Source organism: Antedon bifida, chromosome 7 (assembly GCF_963402885.1).
Source record: "Antedon bifida chromosome 7, ecAntBifi1.1, whole genome shotgun sequence".
Lineage (NCBI taxonomy): Eukaryota > Metazoa > Echinodermata > Crinoidea > Comatulida > Antedonidae > Antedon > Antedon bifida.
This window is the reverse complement of record NC_136232.1, coordinates 8,878,094-8,894,013: the sequence shown is the minus strand read 5'-3', so window position 1 is coordinate 8,894,013 and position 15,920 is coordinate 8,878,094. Positions and strand designations below refer to the sequence as shown.

General features: G+C 30.7%; 1 protein-coding gene across 1 annotated transcript in view; it reads left to right on the top strand.

The window, feature by feature from the left end:
* The window catches only part of LOC144847967 (retinoic acid receptor alpha-A-like), a 123,519-nt gene that overhangs the window by 50,480 nt on the left and 57,119 nt on the right, over window positions 1-15,920 (top strand). Inside the window, exon 3 of the mRNA XM_078704595.1 lies at window positions 3,538-3,679. Within this exon, the coding sequence (XP_078560721.1) occupies window positions 3,538-3,679 (142 nt within the window). The remainder of the gene's footprint in view (window positions 1-3,537; window positions 3,680-15,920) is intronic.

Sequence of the window (15,920 nt, the reverse complement as noted above, 5' to 3'; positions counted from 1 at the left end):
TTTTCACGTTGAGATCAAAGCGCACGATAATGGCATTATATTATGTTCCTATAGCATAATTATTCTCTAAGGTGTAAGGCCTGTCCATTTAGCCTTTTTAGATCCATAATGCGGCAGCCTACGCAAACATTTGATCATTTGTTATGTAACACTGTGTTGCATAATTATGGCACCCAGATGTAATGGTTGGTCAATGGTGTGTTTACTATTCTCATCTTCGATAAAATTCTTTTAAAACATCAAAATAAAAATAGTAATACTAATAGGCCTAGAGTTATATAGCATAATGGGTATAGTCTCGATTATGTTAATATTTTTATTTTCTTTCCTGTTTGAAAATAAAAAAGAAATATTTCTTACAAAAATCGCTGCTTGACTTTTTGACGTAACAGTTTTAATTGTTCTTTCTTCAGAAATAATGATTTATTATCAATTATTTTTGTTTAACAATCAGTAGTAAACATTAAAAAAAAATATAGTTTGGCCTAAAACTATATTCTATTGTAGTTCTAAAATAAAGTTAACTTTTATTGGAAAGGGACCTAAATGTTCGCTTACATTCCCAACATCTTTCTGTGATACTAGTAATACACTTGAATAATATTATAGTATAGTAATAGTTGAAAACAAAATTGGGTCATAACTTATTAAAGGGAAAATCTGCCAAAGGCTTGGTTTTAATCTCAGAATTCCCCTTAAGCACAGTAACTACAAGGTTACATATCATTATAATGTTATTTATTTCCAAAAAAAACCATAGCATAAGTGAACCATGGTCGACTGCTAAATTCTGTCATGTACCTTACAAATCCTGCGTTTGAAATTAAATTAAGTGTTCTGAGTATTCACTACAGACGGCTTAATTGATTTGAGACTTGAGAGTTCAGTACCACATTATATAATCTTAACCTTTGTATGTTGAATATAGATTAAATGTTACATAGCGCTTACGGTAGTGTGGAGACCTTTAAGTACAATTCCAAGAAATGGTTTCCATTTTATTTCTAACCCCAATAGTAGTCAAGTATTGTTTCAAATGTGTAAATAAAAATAACTTGATTTCAAAATGGAAACAACTTGTAAGAAAGCCATTTGATATAGCATGCAACTATTTAGAAATATAAATTAGAAGTACAACAAATATTGTACAAATAATTCAAATTAAAAAAATGTTAAATGGACTTATTTCATCTAAGAATTTCCATTATTTATTTGTAAGTAATCCATTACTGTGTATTGCAAACATGATGTAGAGTGCAAATAGAATTGTCCGACAAATTTAAAAACCTACATTATTAACTGAAATGTCTCTCTGACCATGACCATACGAGGACGAGTGACACTCAACAGACTTGATGCACTTTTCAAGGCGATGCTCAATAAATCATGCAAGCAGGCTGATAGTCGACGCCGGGAATAAAACGAACATGGATGGGTTTGAATCAATGGGTGGGCTGCGGATAAATGCGTGAATGCTACCGACATATGTTCACAGTATAGCTTACTCATACTGATTAAGGATCGTGGCTATTTGCGGGTATACATTACAATATTGACTATTTATATGAGGCTTAACTAGGGAAACATACAGTACTAAAGATTATTTACAAGTTATATAATAGTTTGGCCAAAATTAGTAATTTATGAACAAATATAAAATTGAGCACTTCCTTTTTATTGAAAAATATAAAAAGCATTTGAGACTTTAAAGCTCAGGTACAGGCATGAATTTTAAATATAATATCTGGTTAATTGTACATAAATCAAATATTTGTAACAGAAATCAAGATGAAAAACCATGAATTTCTCCTAATATGGTCAAATACAAAATTTGGCAAAAAAAAAAAACCAGGAAGAATTTTTTTCAGTAGTTAGGTAGTTAACATAATGTAATAACATGTCTGGTGACTCCCTAGAAGGTGAAAAAAGATGGTGGATATACGGTGGATAATTTTTGCTATAGTATGAAAATAAAATTCTGAAGTTGAATAAAAATACCAGAAATGTAAAATTCAAGTTATATTACCTCTATTTAGTCATCTGATAACGTTTTTTACCAAACCGTTTATTTTTCATAGCTTTTTAAAATGCCTCTCTATTTTCAAAATGTGTGTACAAAAGAATATAGATTTTACTGTGTAATTTGAACTATCCCCCCACTGATATGAAAGTGCTAATTTTCAAAAAGCTCCTGTAACACAAATAAAATCCCAAAAATTATGAAACATAGGGGAAACTATAGATCGATAATTATTGGAATGTATGATCAATAGAAATTTTTTGCCCGCACCTGGCCTTTAAACATTTATTAAAACTAGATTATAAATGTCTATTAAATAATAATGTTAATAATAAATTCCTTATGTAACTATATATAACAGAGAAAATGATCAGATGTTGATAGGAATATTAAATTGCCCTTACATCCTTCGTATTTCCTCCTCCCAGCATTTTGATTTCCGTCAAACCGGCACTAGGTAACCAAGCCAAACAATGAAGTCATCAATCCATGTTTAAAAATTGATGCACTGCGAGTTATATCATTGATGAATGTAATTGATTTGATGACGCCATTGTGTGAAGCACCTGGCGGATAGGGCACATACACTCGGCACGAGAAAAGAATACGGCTAATGAAACTGAGGACATTTTTCTTTCATTCAGTTACGCCATTTATTAGTTCATTAACCCTGAAGTGTGCGTACTTTATAGCGTTTACCTTGGTGCGTAATCCGCGACCTTCACTTGATAGATTTTTCTTGTTCATCTTGACAACGTATTACCTAAAAAACCTCGCGTTGTATTAAGATCACATTTTTTTTAATGGTTTAATATCCGAAACGACCTAATATTTGTGATCTTGAAACATTAAAGACACATTTGTGCTCACATTAGGTATAAATAAGCTTTAAATCATTGTTGTTATGTGGAAATAAAATAATAAATCTTACGACTTAAACGAAAAACAGTTATATATCATTAAAAAATTGTGGGTAGATTTTAGAAATTTTAACAAAATTAGGTTATGGAAAAAAAAGGTTTACAAAAATTATAGCATACAGTAGAACCCTTATTCAGGGGACACAATTAACTGTATAGGGATGTCCCCTGAATATGGATGTCCCCTGAATATAGGTGTCCCTTGAATATGGGTGTCCCCTGAATAGGGGTGTCCCCTGAATAGGGATGTCCCCTGAATAGGGGTGTCCCCTGAATATGGGTGTCCCCTGAATATGGGTGTCCCCTGAATAGGGGTGTCCCCTGAATATGGGTGTCCCCTGAATATGGGTGTCCACAGAATAGCAGTTGGTTGTAGTCTCAAAGTATATATTTCTCCTCATTCGTTTTACTGGAAAGTGTCCTTTTAAAAGGGGTGGTTCGAAGGCATTGGTCCTATTTGAATACAGTACTACCTACTACAAGTCCTTCTATTAGAAAAAGAAATTTTGTACTGTATGTATCGGTACATTATATATTGTTTATATTTAATATTTTTAAAAATCTTTGAAAATATCGTGTTGTGTTTTCTTTCTCAAGGGATTCTTTCGAAGGTGTTTGCGACGTCAAAAAGAATACATATGTCTTCGTGGTGGAAATTGCGAAATCAGTCGGAACCAAAGGAATCGATGTCCGTCATGTAGATACAAAAAATGTATTGAATTAGGAATGTCAAAAGAAGGTGAGTTTTCTATTCGTAAATGTTGTTTCCCGAGTATATTGTATAGTCTATTTCGTGCCTAGCTTACCTGGATAAACCGAAAATAGCCCTTTTTCCTTATATATGTATATAATATAAATAGACATCATAGGCACAGAATAAATTCTGAACCAACCGGTAATATACAGAAATTTAATTAATTAATTTGAAACGATAAAGATGAGGAAATCTGTGCGAACCTGGAACCTTTTGCTTGATATGCAGATGTCCTAACCATTTGACCACTATGGCTTTCATGGTATTGTTCAAATTCGATTGTATATTAATATCAAACAATAAAATATTTCATAATAAAGTTTGTTAAACCAGGTAAAACATAGAGCATCACAGCCTTGTGTATCTCCAGATCTGAACTCTTTCGTACCAATAAGTAAAACTATTTTTTTCATATACAATTTGTATTAATTTGTTGTTTTTCATATTATTCAACCATTTTTGTTTTTCCAAAAAAATGTGAAAGAATTTTGATGTCTAGTAACTGGTCCGTGACAAACAGAAAGATGATTTAGCAATATTTGCATATATTTATTTGACTGACTGCATATTATGCCCTTGCTGCTAACAATTTTGGCCTTCATAATAACTGTTATGACATTGACATATTCTAGGACAATGGCTTTTGATAAAAACATAGATTCTGCGAGGCACATTTTCTCATACGGTGTAAATCTTCGCAGAATTTTTCGCAGCGGGTGTCTGACCTGGAGACAGTTAGCTCCGTTATATATGGATGGGTCGTGAGGTTTAATCCTAGCTATGAGGCGAACATTTATTCATTAATCATTGTGGAACATATTCGATTAACTCAAGGTCCTTTTTAAATCTGAGGGCAACACTGTGTTATGGGTGCTGGGTGCAAATTTGAAGAGATTAGTAGTTAGCCTGTAAAAATGATATATTACATCAAGCTATCCTGTTTTACAAGTGTGTGTCATTATAATGATTTAACCTTTAGTTATATTCATGTTTTGCTATTAAACTAGAGATCAAAATAGATTTTCATTTCTACTAAACAATAAGTTGAGTAATAAATGATATGATAATAATCTTTGAAATTATATACTGTAACATCAGGCTGATAATATTCAACCTCTAAAAACACTATAGAATATGAGTGTTACTTCAATGCAAGTTACGAGTCGGAAAATCACAACTGGCACTTTCCGACTCGCAACTCGCACTTTCCGACTAGCAACTCGCAGAAAAGAAACCCTCATAATGGATCCTAGCTCTCAAGATTTGATAATAAATGACTAAATCTTTGCAGTATATATACTGTAACATCAGGCTGAAAACATTAAAACACTATAGAATTTGGATCCTAGATTTCAAAGACCACCAGGCACAAGAAACTGTAGTTGTTTCCGTATTTACAGTAACAACAAAAAGCTATGAAGTAGCAATTCTAGGCTTTTGCAAATACATTCTATTATATATTTTTTGGTTCAAGTGTTGTACTATGAGTCATGACAAAGATTGACTTGAATGTGAGTTTGTACATTAATTAGAGTGGCAGTCAAATTCTGCCACTACTGTACTTAATCAAACACACTGGAACTTAGCAACCCACCTAACCTAAAACCATTGTAGGTTTCTCAATGTAGTTGACCTTTACGAAGTTCACACATAACAGAGGTCATAACAGTTGTTTGTGAATTAACTCTACAACCTATTCATGGTGTTATTGCCTGGAATTAAGGTCACCCGGTTCTTTGCCCCAATTTCTAATATGATTTCCTGAATTTTGGTTTTATGGTAGCTTTTAAATGTCTGATGGGATATTGTACAATTTGTTTTATACCATACAGGTACCTATTTACTGTATCCTTTTAGATCTTTCAGAATAATATTAATGAGCAAAATTTTCAATCATGAGTTTTACCATGAAATGTTCTCCTCCCCACAATGAAATATTTCCTGTCTCCTTCCTCTTCTATTTGTCCTCTTCCCCTGATGCTTCTTCCAATTATAGACGCTTTTTGAATTACACACAATTATAGAGTCTTTTATTAGGGACAGTTTCTTTTTCTTTTTTTTCCCTTTAAGCTTCTGTCAACTTAAAACCCTGGTCAGAATATGGTCCCAAAAGGTCTTTAATAGCAAACCAGTACTCCATTTCTTTACAATCTTAAAATTCAATATGTAATGGATCAAAAAGATTTACATTCAGAAAAAAATAAAATTGTATAATCTTTTCCAGTATTGGAAAAATCAATCACTGGCATACATTTGTAAAATGTGTATGTTATTCATGAGTAAAGCTTAAAACGAAAATTAAAACGTTTCTTGAGGCCTAGCCATTTGGATACTTTTTCTTGAACTACATATCATATGTCTCCCTTGTGTATATTTCAATAGATAATGTTACAGTGCTATATTTTTCTGTAATATGTATTCCTTGAAAATTATTTCATTACAATTTTAACAAGCCCCCTTTAGTCAGATCATTTTCAATAAAATATGATCGTGTCAGAGCTTTTTTAGAACAATTTGTCTTGAATTTGATGCAATACTTTGAATTAATTCTGAAAAATATTTCATATCTTGTTTAATAACATATTTGATTGTTTTTGTTTGAGATTTTTCTTGAAAATTAAACTGAAGTATTGTTTGATTTGTTCTGGCAGTGAAACGATGATAAATTCAGGTTGGCATATAGCGATCACATTTGCTAGTATGAAAAGTATTTTCACTTTTGATAACATTTGATACAAATAGTTTATTGTAATGATTTTATTCCTGTATCTGACATCACATCATAATATAAAAAGCAATGTAATATATAAATTTCACTTAAAACCTACTGAATTAATTTAAATATTGATTTATTTTGTACTTTTCGGTGAATGATTTCTACCTTATTATATTACACAATGATGGTATTATTATTAAGTAATACAACATGAATGCATAGTCTTTGTACTAATGCATTAGTCTTTGTATTAATGCCTTGCAGGTGCTATATGTTCATATACCATCTACCTGTAGTACTTTCACATATATCTGGTATGTAATTTGTTGATTGGTAGTTTATAAAGAGGAAACAGAAGCTAATAATACATTTGTGAATTAGCTAATTACATGTGTACTTACAAAAGTGGAAGAACTTCTGGCCTAGAAAATCACAAACATTTTCCCAAAACCAGAATGTTATATGTTCCCAAAGATTCCTAATTTGATATTAATTTTCAAAATGTGTTTTGAAAGAAAGTAATCCAGACATTTCCATCTAGCCTGAACCTTTGAACTAGTTGAATGTAGTGCACTGGGCTAGAATTGATCAGCCTTTTGCTTAACTCAAGATAGTACTTAAGTCAAGACAGTTCTTAAGTCAAGACAGTGTTATATTGCTTAAGTAAAACGGATGCTTTATTTTAATATCAAACCAATCCTTTTTATCCTATGGAATGGACTCATTTATAGATTTAAGAAAAATAATTATATGAAAACTAAATTTAAAACTGACTTTAGATAGAAGCAAAACTATTGTCTTACAACAAAGTTTCAGTGATTTTTTTGCCAATCACAGCTGAAAAATCTAACCCCCAGATGTGTTTACACTCTTATTAAAATATTAATGGGACATTATTGCTGGTTATACATTATATATATTGATTATTTCTTTGTGTACTCTATTATTTCATAGTCTTCTGTTTAATGATCTTGCTCATTAATGTTTTATAAGAGAAATCCAGAAAACAAAACATTATCCCACAAGTATATGCTCACCCATCTTATAAATCATTCCACGTTCATTAAAGTTTTAAAGAATTAGGTCATGTCATTAAAGCGGATAAAATAATTGTTTTTATAAGCTTTATGACATCATCATTTTAACATGAATGTGGTTTTCCTTCTTCATTTCATAGCCTTACTTATAATTATTGCCTATTACAGACCCATTATCTAAAGTATTTGTCGCGTGAACTTTGGCTTGCTATAAACGTGTTAATAACGTTTGACCTAATTAAACCAATGAAGTTATAACATTGTGGAAAAAAAAGCCACAACATTATAATTTATGGATGACCTAATTAATGTTTTATTCTGGTGAGACTGTTGAGGGCAGCATATTGGTATGATTTAATCTTCTCTTGCTTTAAAAACCAAAGCCCACCAAAGCCAAAGACTTTTTGAACAAAAACAAAATAGATATTAATAATAATAATGGTAGTCTTAAATAGCTTTTGTGCTTTACACACAAAAATGGTCCATAAAATATCCTAAGATAAAAAAAGATGTAAAGAAGAAGAACCATTTACACCGCTCCATACTCCAGCACTTTGAAGCTCCCATATGACACCTCGCCGAAACAGTATTCAAAGGGGTTGAGTGAAAAAGGCAAGAAGAAAAAAATAAGGGAAAAAAGAGAAAAAATGAACTTCTTACGATAGAAAGTCAATATGTAGTGATTATTTTGTTAGATTTTCAATAATGATGGTTCTTTCATTTTACAACATAATGCTAAACATTAATGAGATATAGGAAAATATATTTTCAATCGTAATAAAATAAGAGTAGTAACAATAGCATAATAGGCCAAATATTGGATCAAACATGTAAACCATATAGTCTCCGACGCCACTTTTAACATACACATTGAATAAGACTGCTTTTGAGTTGATATTATCACCTATCATATATTTCTTCTTTTAGTTCTTGCCTGAATACATTGATATTAAAAAAACTATAGAGAAAATAGTAACTCTTTATGATCCCACTTCTATCTTTACCATTTAAAATAAAACTATATACTATTTAACAAAGTAGTTGATTTGAAACCGTAATCTTTAATATGATAGATATTTCATTTTAGTTTCTTAAAGTTTACTGAGAAAAAATGTTAAACATTCTAGGGACAAGTCAAAGTATAGCATTCTTGTAACACTTGTATATTTCTAGACTTGCCCCAAGTCTGTATTTATTGTCTTTTTTTTTATTTATTTGTTTTTATTTCGACCGCGATTTTTGTCTGAAAATACAGACTTGTGAAACACGTATAGAAATCGATTTGCAAACCGCAAACATCCGATAAGAATGACGTAGGTTATCATACCGTATTTGGCTATATGGGGCGGGCGGTATGTAAATATGGATTTCAAATCAACCAATGATCATTTTGTTTCAAAATGAACGGATCGAGTACGTACGTACGTACAGTGTGCTGAATGTACGATCGAGACTGAACAACTGTTGAAATATAAAATCGTGTTGCCAAGTTGTTTTGTTTATTAATATTAATTGTTTAGTCCAGTCCTGGCCTAGGCCTCCTTCGTAGGGCTACTCAACTCGTACGTATGACCTTCCAAAAACGTCAATAAGGTACATACCACCACCGACCGGCACACAACAGGGCTACACCACCACACAGAACAGGACAGGGTCTGGGTGGGAATTAAATCAAATTTTCTCCGCATAATAAATGATCCATTCAATGTTAGATTTGGCGGAGAAGCTATAGCCTATCATATCATATCAAGACGAGTTTTCATGTTCTTGGGAAAAATCTCATAAAATGTTTACCAGACTACTTGGCATATAAAATCATTTTTAGCCTTCAGAAACTTTCATCAATGTACCCAAGTACACATTGTCTAAACGTAACATAGCGCATGCGCATCGTCTTAGACGTTGAGTCTTTGAAATTCTGAAATATGAATATTAAAACGACGTACGAGTGAGTAGCCAATGGCATGCGGCTGAAACTAGTCAACTGGATAATTTATGCACCAAGAATTCTTGGTGTCAAACCACGTGACTTATGCGTGTTTCCCCAGACGGAGTATCCAAACTCAAGTAATACACGTATGAAACGCCATATGTGCAAAAATATTTATATTTTTACAAAACTCCGTCTGGAGCCCAGACTAGTATATTTCATTACAGTATTTTTGTTTTTGTAAAGTAATATATTTTTAAAAAACTGTTTAGTTAGATTTATACTGACACAGCTCAAACTGTTGGTTATTGGTTATTATTTATTTTGTGATTTGAAAGAATGTTTAACCTCACTTGACACAAAAAGGTATGATAATCTTTCAGGAGAAATATGAAAATTCTAAAATGTACCCTACAATGATAAATCATTGCTATTACCTATGTTGAATGATTGAACACATTTATGATAATAGACAAGTAAAGGCTTTGAATAATTTAAAAAACTGAGTGATGGTATTGATTGAAGAAAAATGAGTTTAAGGCAAAGTACAGTAAATGAAATAGTCTTCACTTTGTCTGTCGAGTGATTTAATATTTGTTTTAATGAAACACCCTACTAACCTACAAATGTCGTATAATGGATTTGTTTCCGCACTTGTTGTTAACTTGAAAAGTAGCTAATTTAAATCGCAGATTTTTATAGGAATTCTGTATTGCAAAGAACAATTATTAATATATACAAATAGATTCACGATGGAAAAATGCGGGAGAGAGTTGTTTAAAAATGCTAAAAAATGTATAAGATGCTAAAATGTAAAAAATGTGAGAGGAATAACTACAATATGAGAAATGTTTGAAAAAAATTGTATGTGCTCTCATGGTATGAAAATCTTTTAAAAATGTTGAAAACAAAACATTTATTTATAAAAAAACAATTCTGACTGACATAACTAAAAGTATACATGCACCACCAGGTCATGAATATTCATGAATTTACTAATTATTACTGTTTTACCTTTAAAACAAATTAATAAAACCAATAGGTGTCAATTTGTATTATGTATGCAATTTTTATTTTCATAAAAACTAAACCGTACATTTAAGTATTTTTCTCGACAGACAGAAAAGGAATCAAATATAAGAGTATTATTAATATTAGCATAAAGTAACATTGTATGTATGTTGCACACCACAAATTACTTTATAATGACTGCGGTTGGCAGTTAGACTGATGAAAATGAATATAAATGTTGTAGTAGTAGCTAGGTGTTTAGTATAGAGAAGCTCACGGCATCCGTTGCCTACATTCTCTCTATATTTGGGTCAAAGAAAGCTACTACAGCACTCCGCTATTATATTTTAAGTTTGGACTGAGAATGGGTTAAATTGCCGACGGCATGAATATTCATTATGGAAAATGATTTGTATATGTGTCATACTTATTTGTATTCAGTGTATTCCTCAACGGTTTAAATTAGCTGATGGAGAATGTAAAGTTTAATTTAGGATGCTACATTTTGATGCGTGAATGTTGTTTTTTTTTAGGTATGTTTTTGCAGTTTAATTTAAAAGTTAATAAATGTGAAATTTTATACATTTGTAGAACCTCTCTTTTGGGATATGTCTATTCAAGAGACAGTTTTAATACATAAAATGAACAAGGGAAATAGATGTTTTACAGTAAGACTACATCCAACTTCTCTTTGGTGTCCCTGTATGGGTTCCAGTGTATTCATGGTTATTAACTCCATCTCCAAAATTGTCATATCTATCAAAAATGACTTTAAAAAATAATTTTAAAATAATTTAAATTATTTCATCTTTTTCATTTTATAATATCACTACCATAATCATCGGAACACACTATCTAAAACTTTAGTGTACATTTATTTCTTAAATTGTGCAAATATTTTTTTTTTATGCCACATTTTATTCCGAGTTGTCAAATATTTGATTGCTGCCATTTGTCTGGGCACCGCATCCAACTGTTACACTGATGTAACACTTTATTAACAGCTAAGGCATTCCATCCATCATCACTAACCTTCATGGAAACCAAATACATATGAATGTACTATTTATCAGGTCATGACCATCACTACTTATCTTCCCAATTTTATCGCGCTTTAACACTGCAAGGGTGCGGAAATAATCAGAGCATAGGTACTTTTTTTAACCACTTAAGGTGTTAAATTATTAAAACGTTACATTTGTAGTCACAGCGATAAAATCTTCTCGATTTTAACGCGGATTATGAAGTATGAGAGCGTCGAAATAATCGGAGTAAAATGTACATTTTTTAGAATTATTTTTGGCAACTTAAACTGTTGAATTATTAAAATACTTGTGTATAATCTTTGTAAAAGTATACAGTACATCTATCACACATTTCATCTGCTTGTCACTATGTCAAAGGTCAAGGGTTATAAATAACCTAAACATTCACGATTTGATTAAATGCATACATTGAACCTCACGCTACCATAACGTGTATGGTTTCTCATGACCTTCGACAGTCATGTGCAGATATGCTATAAAACGTCCACTAATAATAGGCACAATAGTCAAATACACGTTCTTATATTTTGAAAATACAGCTTAAATTCTAAACATATTTAATCTTGGTAACTGAAATAACCTTTTCCCTTGGTATTTTCCAGTTTCGCTTATTGGGTATCCATTAATTATTATTCATTATTTATAAAAAAAAGAAGATCTAAGCGCTGTACAGAAAGATTAACAGAAACCACATACAAAAAAAAAATTTGTTAAATGCTATTGTAAATGTTTATAATGTATATTTTTTCATTCATATGTGTAGAATATCAATGTTTTTGTGATACTTCTGAACAAGAAAAACTATATGATGAAGTTGAAACGAAACTTGCATTTCAGCCGGGCGAAAAAGTTAATAGTAAAATCTATTTTTTTCATTCATATGTATTGAACATGAATGTTTTTGTGATAGTTCTGGACAAGAAAAACTATACAGTACGATGAAGTTAAAACAAAACTTGCTTTTCAGCTGGACGAAAAAGTTAGTAAAATACTACTACTTTGCAAAGACCAAAGTTTAATGATAATAGTAAAATATCATCAAATATCCATCAATATACATAATGTCAAAAGATGTTTCTAGCAATAGATGATAGTGTTTTCTTTAATAATTGCCATCATTATATTATGAATTATTGTGTATTTTTAATGTTTTTCTTACCCATTTATTATTCTTTCTACTGAAATAATGAATCAATTTTACATTAAAAATCAATTTAGAGTTAACGGTTAAATCAAGCATGAAAATTACACTTAACTCATCTTATTCTTTTGTCATTTCTGTTGGAAAATTTGTAAAAAAATAAAATAACATTTCTGATGTATTGCTGTGAAGGAGTTTGGAAAATTAATATTTTGATATTTTTAAAAAATGGATTCATATTTTAGTCGATAGATGAGCTATTGCATTCTCCATCTCTTCTCCTTTGTACCGCAAATCACCAGTTTGAGGCTTGTATTTGTGTTTTTAAATTTCCAGTTTGTTAATATTACACTTTCAATCCAATTTAAGCAATTGTATATATAGTATACTGTAACATTGTAAACAAATTATATCCTCATAGCTTAGAAAAGTATTTTTCTCTTAGTCTTAGTATTAGCAAGATTCGTGCGTGCTACATTCCTTTACAATTCAGTATTGTTTGTATAAAAGCTTTACATAGGATATTGTGTGTTATGTTATTCCCACTAGAATCAATGTCCAACATTCAGAACATAGATTCATAATTCATTAATACATTCAATAGGCCATATTGTTGTCGTAAATAGGTCTCGTAGCATGTGACACAATTTAACCCATTCTACTGGTAGGTCACGTCACGAAGACTAGGTCATGTTGTAAAGACTAGGTCATAGTTATGTCGTAACTAGGCTACTCACACCAGGTCACGAGTACTCTCCGTTTGTTCTTCACACCGATCATCCGGTATCATTTCTTAAGGCTTTTCATTCGTGTGGAAAATGTACATAGTAATTAGAAAAGCACTATGAAATTATTTACTTTAATGTAACATTTACATGTACGGTTGCGCGACAATTATGGAATATCATGTTTTGCATTATAGATGATTTTGTATCGGAAAGTCAATTTTTGGTACAATTAAATCTTGCGTAAACGGTGTGAGTGAACTCTTAATGACTTTTTGGTTTTATTATAATTATTAATCCGATAAATTGCTATCATCACAATAATAGGTAGGTGCTTATAGGTGAATTTTATATTCATTTTTAATTTTTCATCACGAAAAATGATTTATTTTCATTTTTCATTTTCCATCATGAAAAATGATTTATACCTGATGCCAATATGAATTATTGTATTACTTTAATATTAAAGTCATTGTTTTGTTATAATTTGTATAAAATTTGATAAGGATTACATACAAAACACTTGAAGATGACTAAAGGTTAATGACCTCATTTACCAGGACACTTTCTTTCAATTTATTGGATTAATGGTCTTGATGGATATGAGCTCCACCACAACACAGTTGTTTGTTATCTTGTGGGTTCCTAAAAAAAGGCTGTTTCATTTTATAAACATTTAATTATATGAAAGAAACTTGTGTTCACACATGCACACTATAGAAAATCCTTGGTAAAATGATGTTAAGCTGTTCCTCAGTGAAGACCCAACCCTCTAATATATTGACTGGACAAAAACAACTCCATCACATTTGTGTAGCCTCTTCAATCTTTGCTTTACACTTTATTTTATGCCACCCAGACTGGACCTGATGATACATTCTGTCTAATTTATAACATCAAACAAAACAGACCGAAGAATGTTTATAGGGTTTGGAAAGTATTTTTTAGGCCATTTTGAGGTTTTAGAATGCCATATTATAATAAACAATATCTGTTCTGATGGCGACTAGATTTTAGCCAGATGTTTTCTGTATAGATCTTCCCAAGATTGACAGATTACGACATCTTTTTTTCGATTTGCGTATGATTTCTGTAGCAGTGTCTTGTTTATAGATCTTTATTGATAGTAATTTGATAGTGGAATTGTCTCTTTTTACCTCTTCAACTTCCCTCTGATCTTGATTGTTGGTTTGGTTCATACTCCTTGATAACTAAAGCTACCGCAGCAGCTTCTTGATCTTTCATCAACCTAGTGGAAGAAATCCTCTCTTTCTACAGCACATTCTTTTCCTTTTGAAATTCTGGGTGCCCAAAAATAAATAAATAATGAAATAGGCCTACTGTATATAATAAACTTTGATTTGCTAATCTCTCGAGTTCAGTATTCATAAGAAAGGACTAAGTACTTTTGTACACTATCAACAATAGAACAAAGATACTATTATAATAAATGCTTAAACATTTATTAGGGTAGCGTAGCTACCAGTTCTTCTAAAATGTTTAGCATAATTTGGTATTTTACTACCTGACATACCGTATGTTTTAATGCATGTATCCATTTATATTTCATATAAAAATTTATTATATACTGAACAATGTAATGATAATTTTAAATTAACCTGTCTATCATTGACATTAAAAGAAGGGAACAACACTAAAAAAAGATAGTTTACTTAGTAATTTAAGGCCCTTTGATTACACACAGCTGCAGGGCTACAGGGACCGTGCACTTTATAAAGGTTTTTCTATAATATCACATTAAATTAAAAACTATAGAAATGATGAATAACATTGCGTCATGCTTTGTTTTGTACGGTGCTATACGTAGTAGAGTATCTGAAGTGGAATGAAATTAATGACATATAGAGTTTCATTGTAAATTAGTGTTTGTCTCAACAGTTAATGCAGCTAGGTTTACAGTGTTAATTAAATGTTGGGGGACCTATCGATAATGATATCTGGGTGATCATAGTGCTATTAAAGTGTCAAAAGGATCAGGATATTTAGGTTTTGTTCTCATTTATGGATTTACAATTGTGATATTGTTTGCTCAAATTATACGGTAGTTATATGTTAAATTTAAAGCAAATAATTTTAATTCTTCTGAAACACATACACAAGTACTACAGGGAAAACATTGTCCTATTATTTATTTTTGCCAGATTAAAAAAAATAAATAAATAGCATATCTTTCCTCTACCCTGAATTTCTTTTTAGGATATGATATTTAGTATTTAAAAAAAATATTTTTATATGCAGTATTTTATAAAATAAAAAACATTTTAAAACCTTTTCAATTAAAATGAGTTAATTAGATAATTAACCACATAGCTAATTAGCTAGTCAAATAAAATCAATCTCTAATTCCTTACCTTGATAAACCTATACATGCATCATAGTGTTTATAATATGAAATATTTATATTTGATTTAAAATTTAAACAAAAGTATTGTTCATATTCCATTAACATTAACAACAGACGCATTGATTACTACTCAGTAAATGAAATTTATAATAACAATTATTTAGGATAATAGACCATACACAATATATCAAGTACAAACAATATTTCAAGATTACAATACAAACTACACTAACAAAACAAATATGATGTGACATA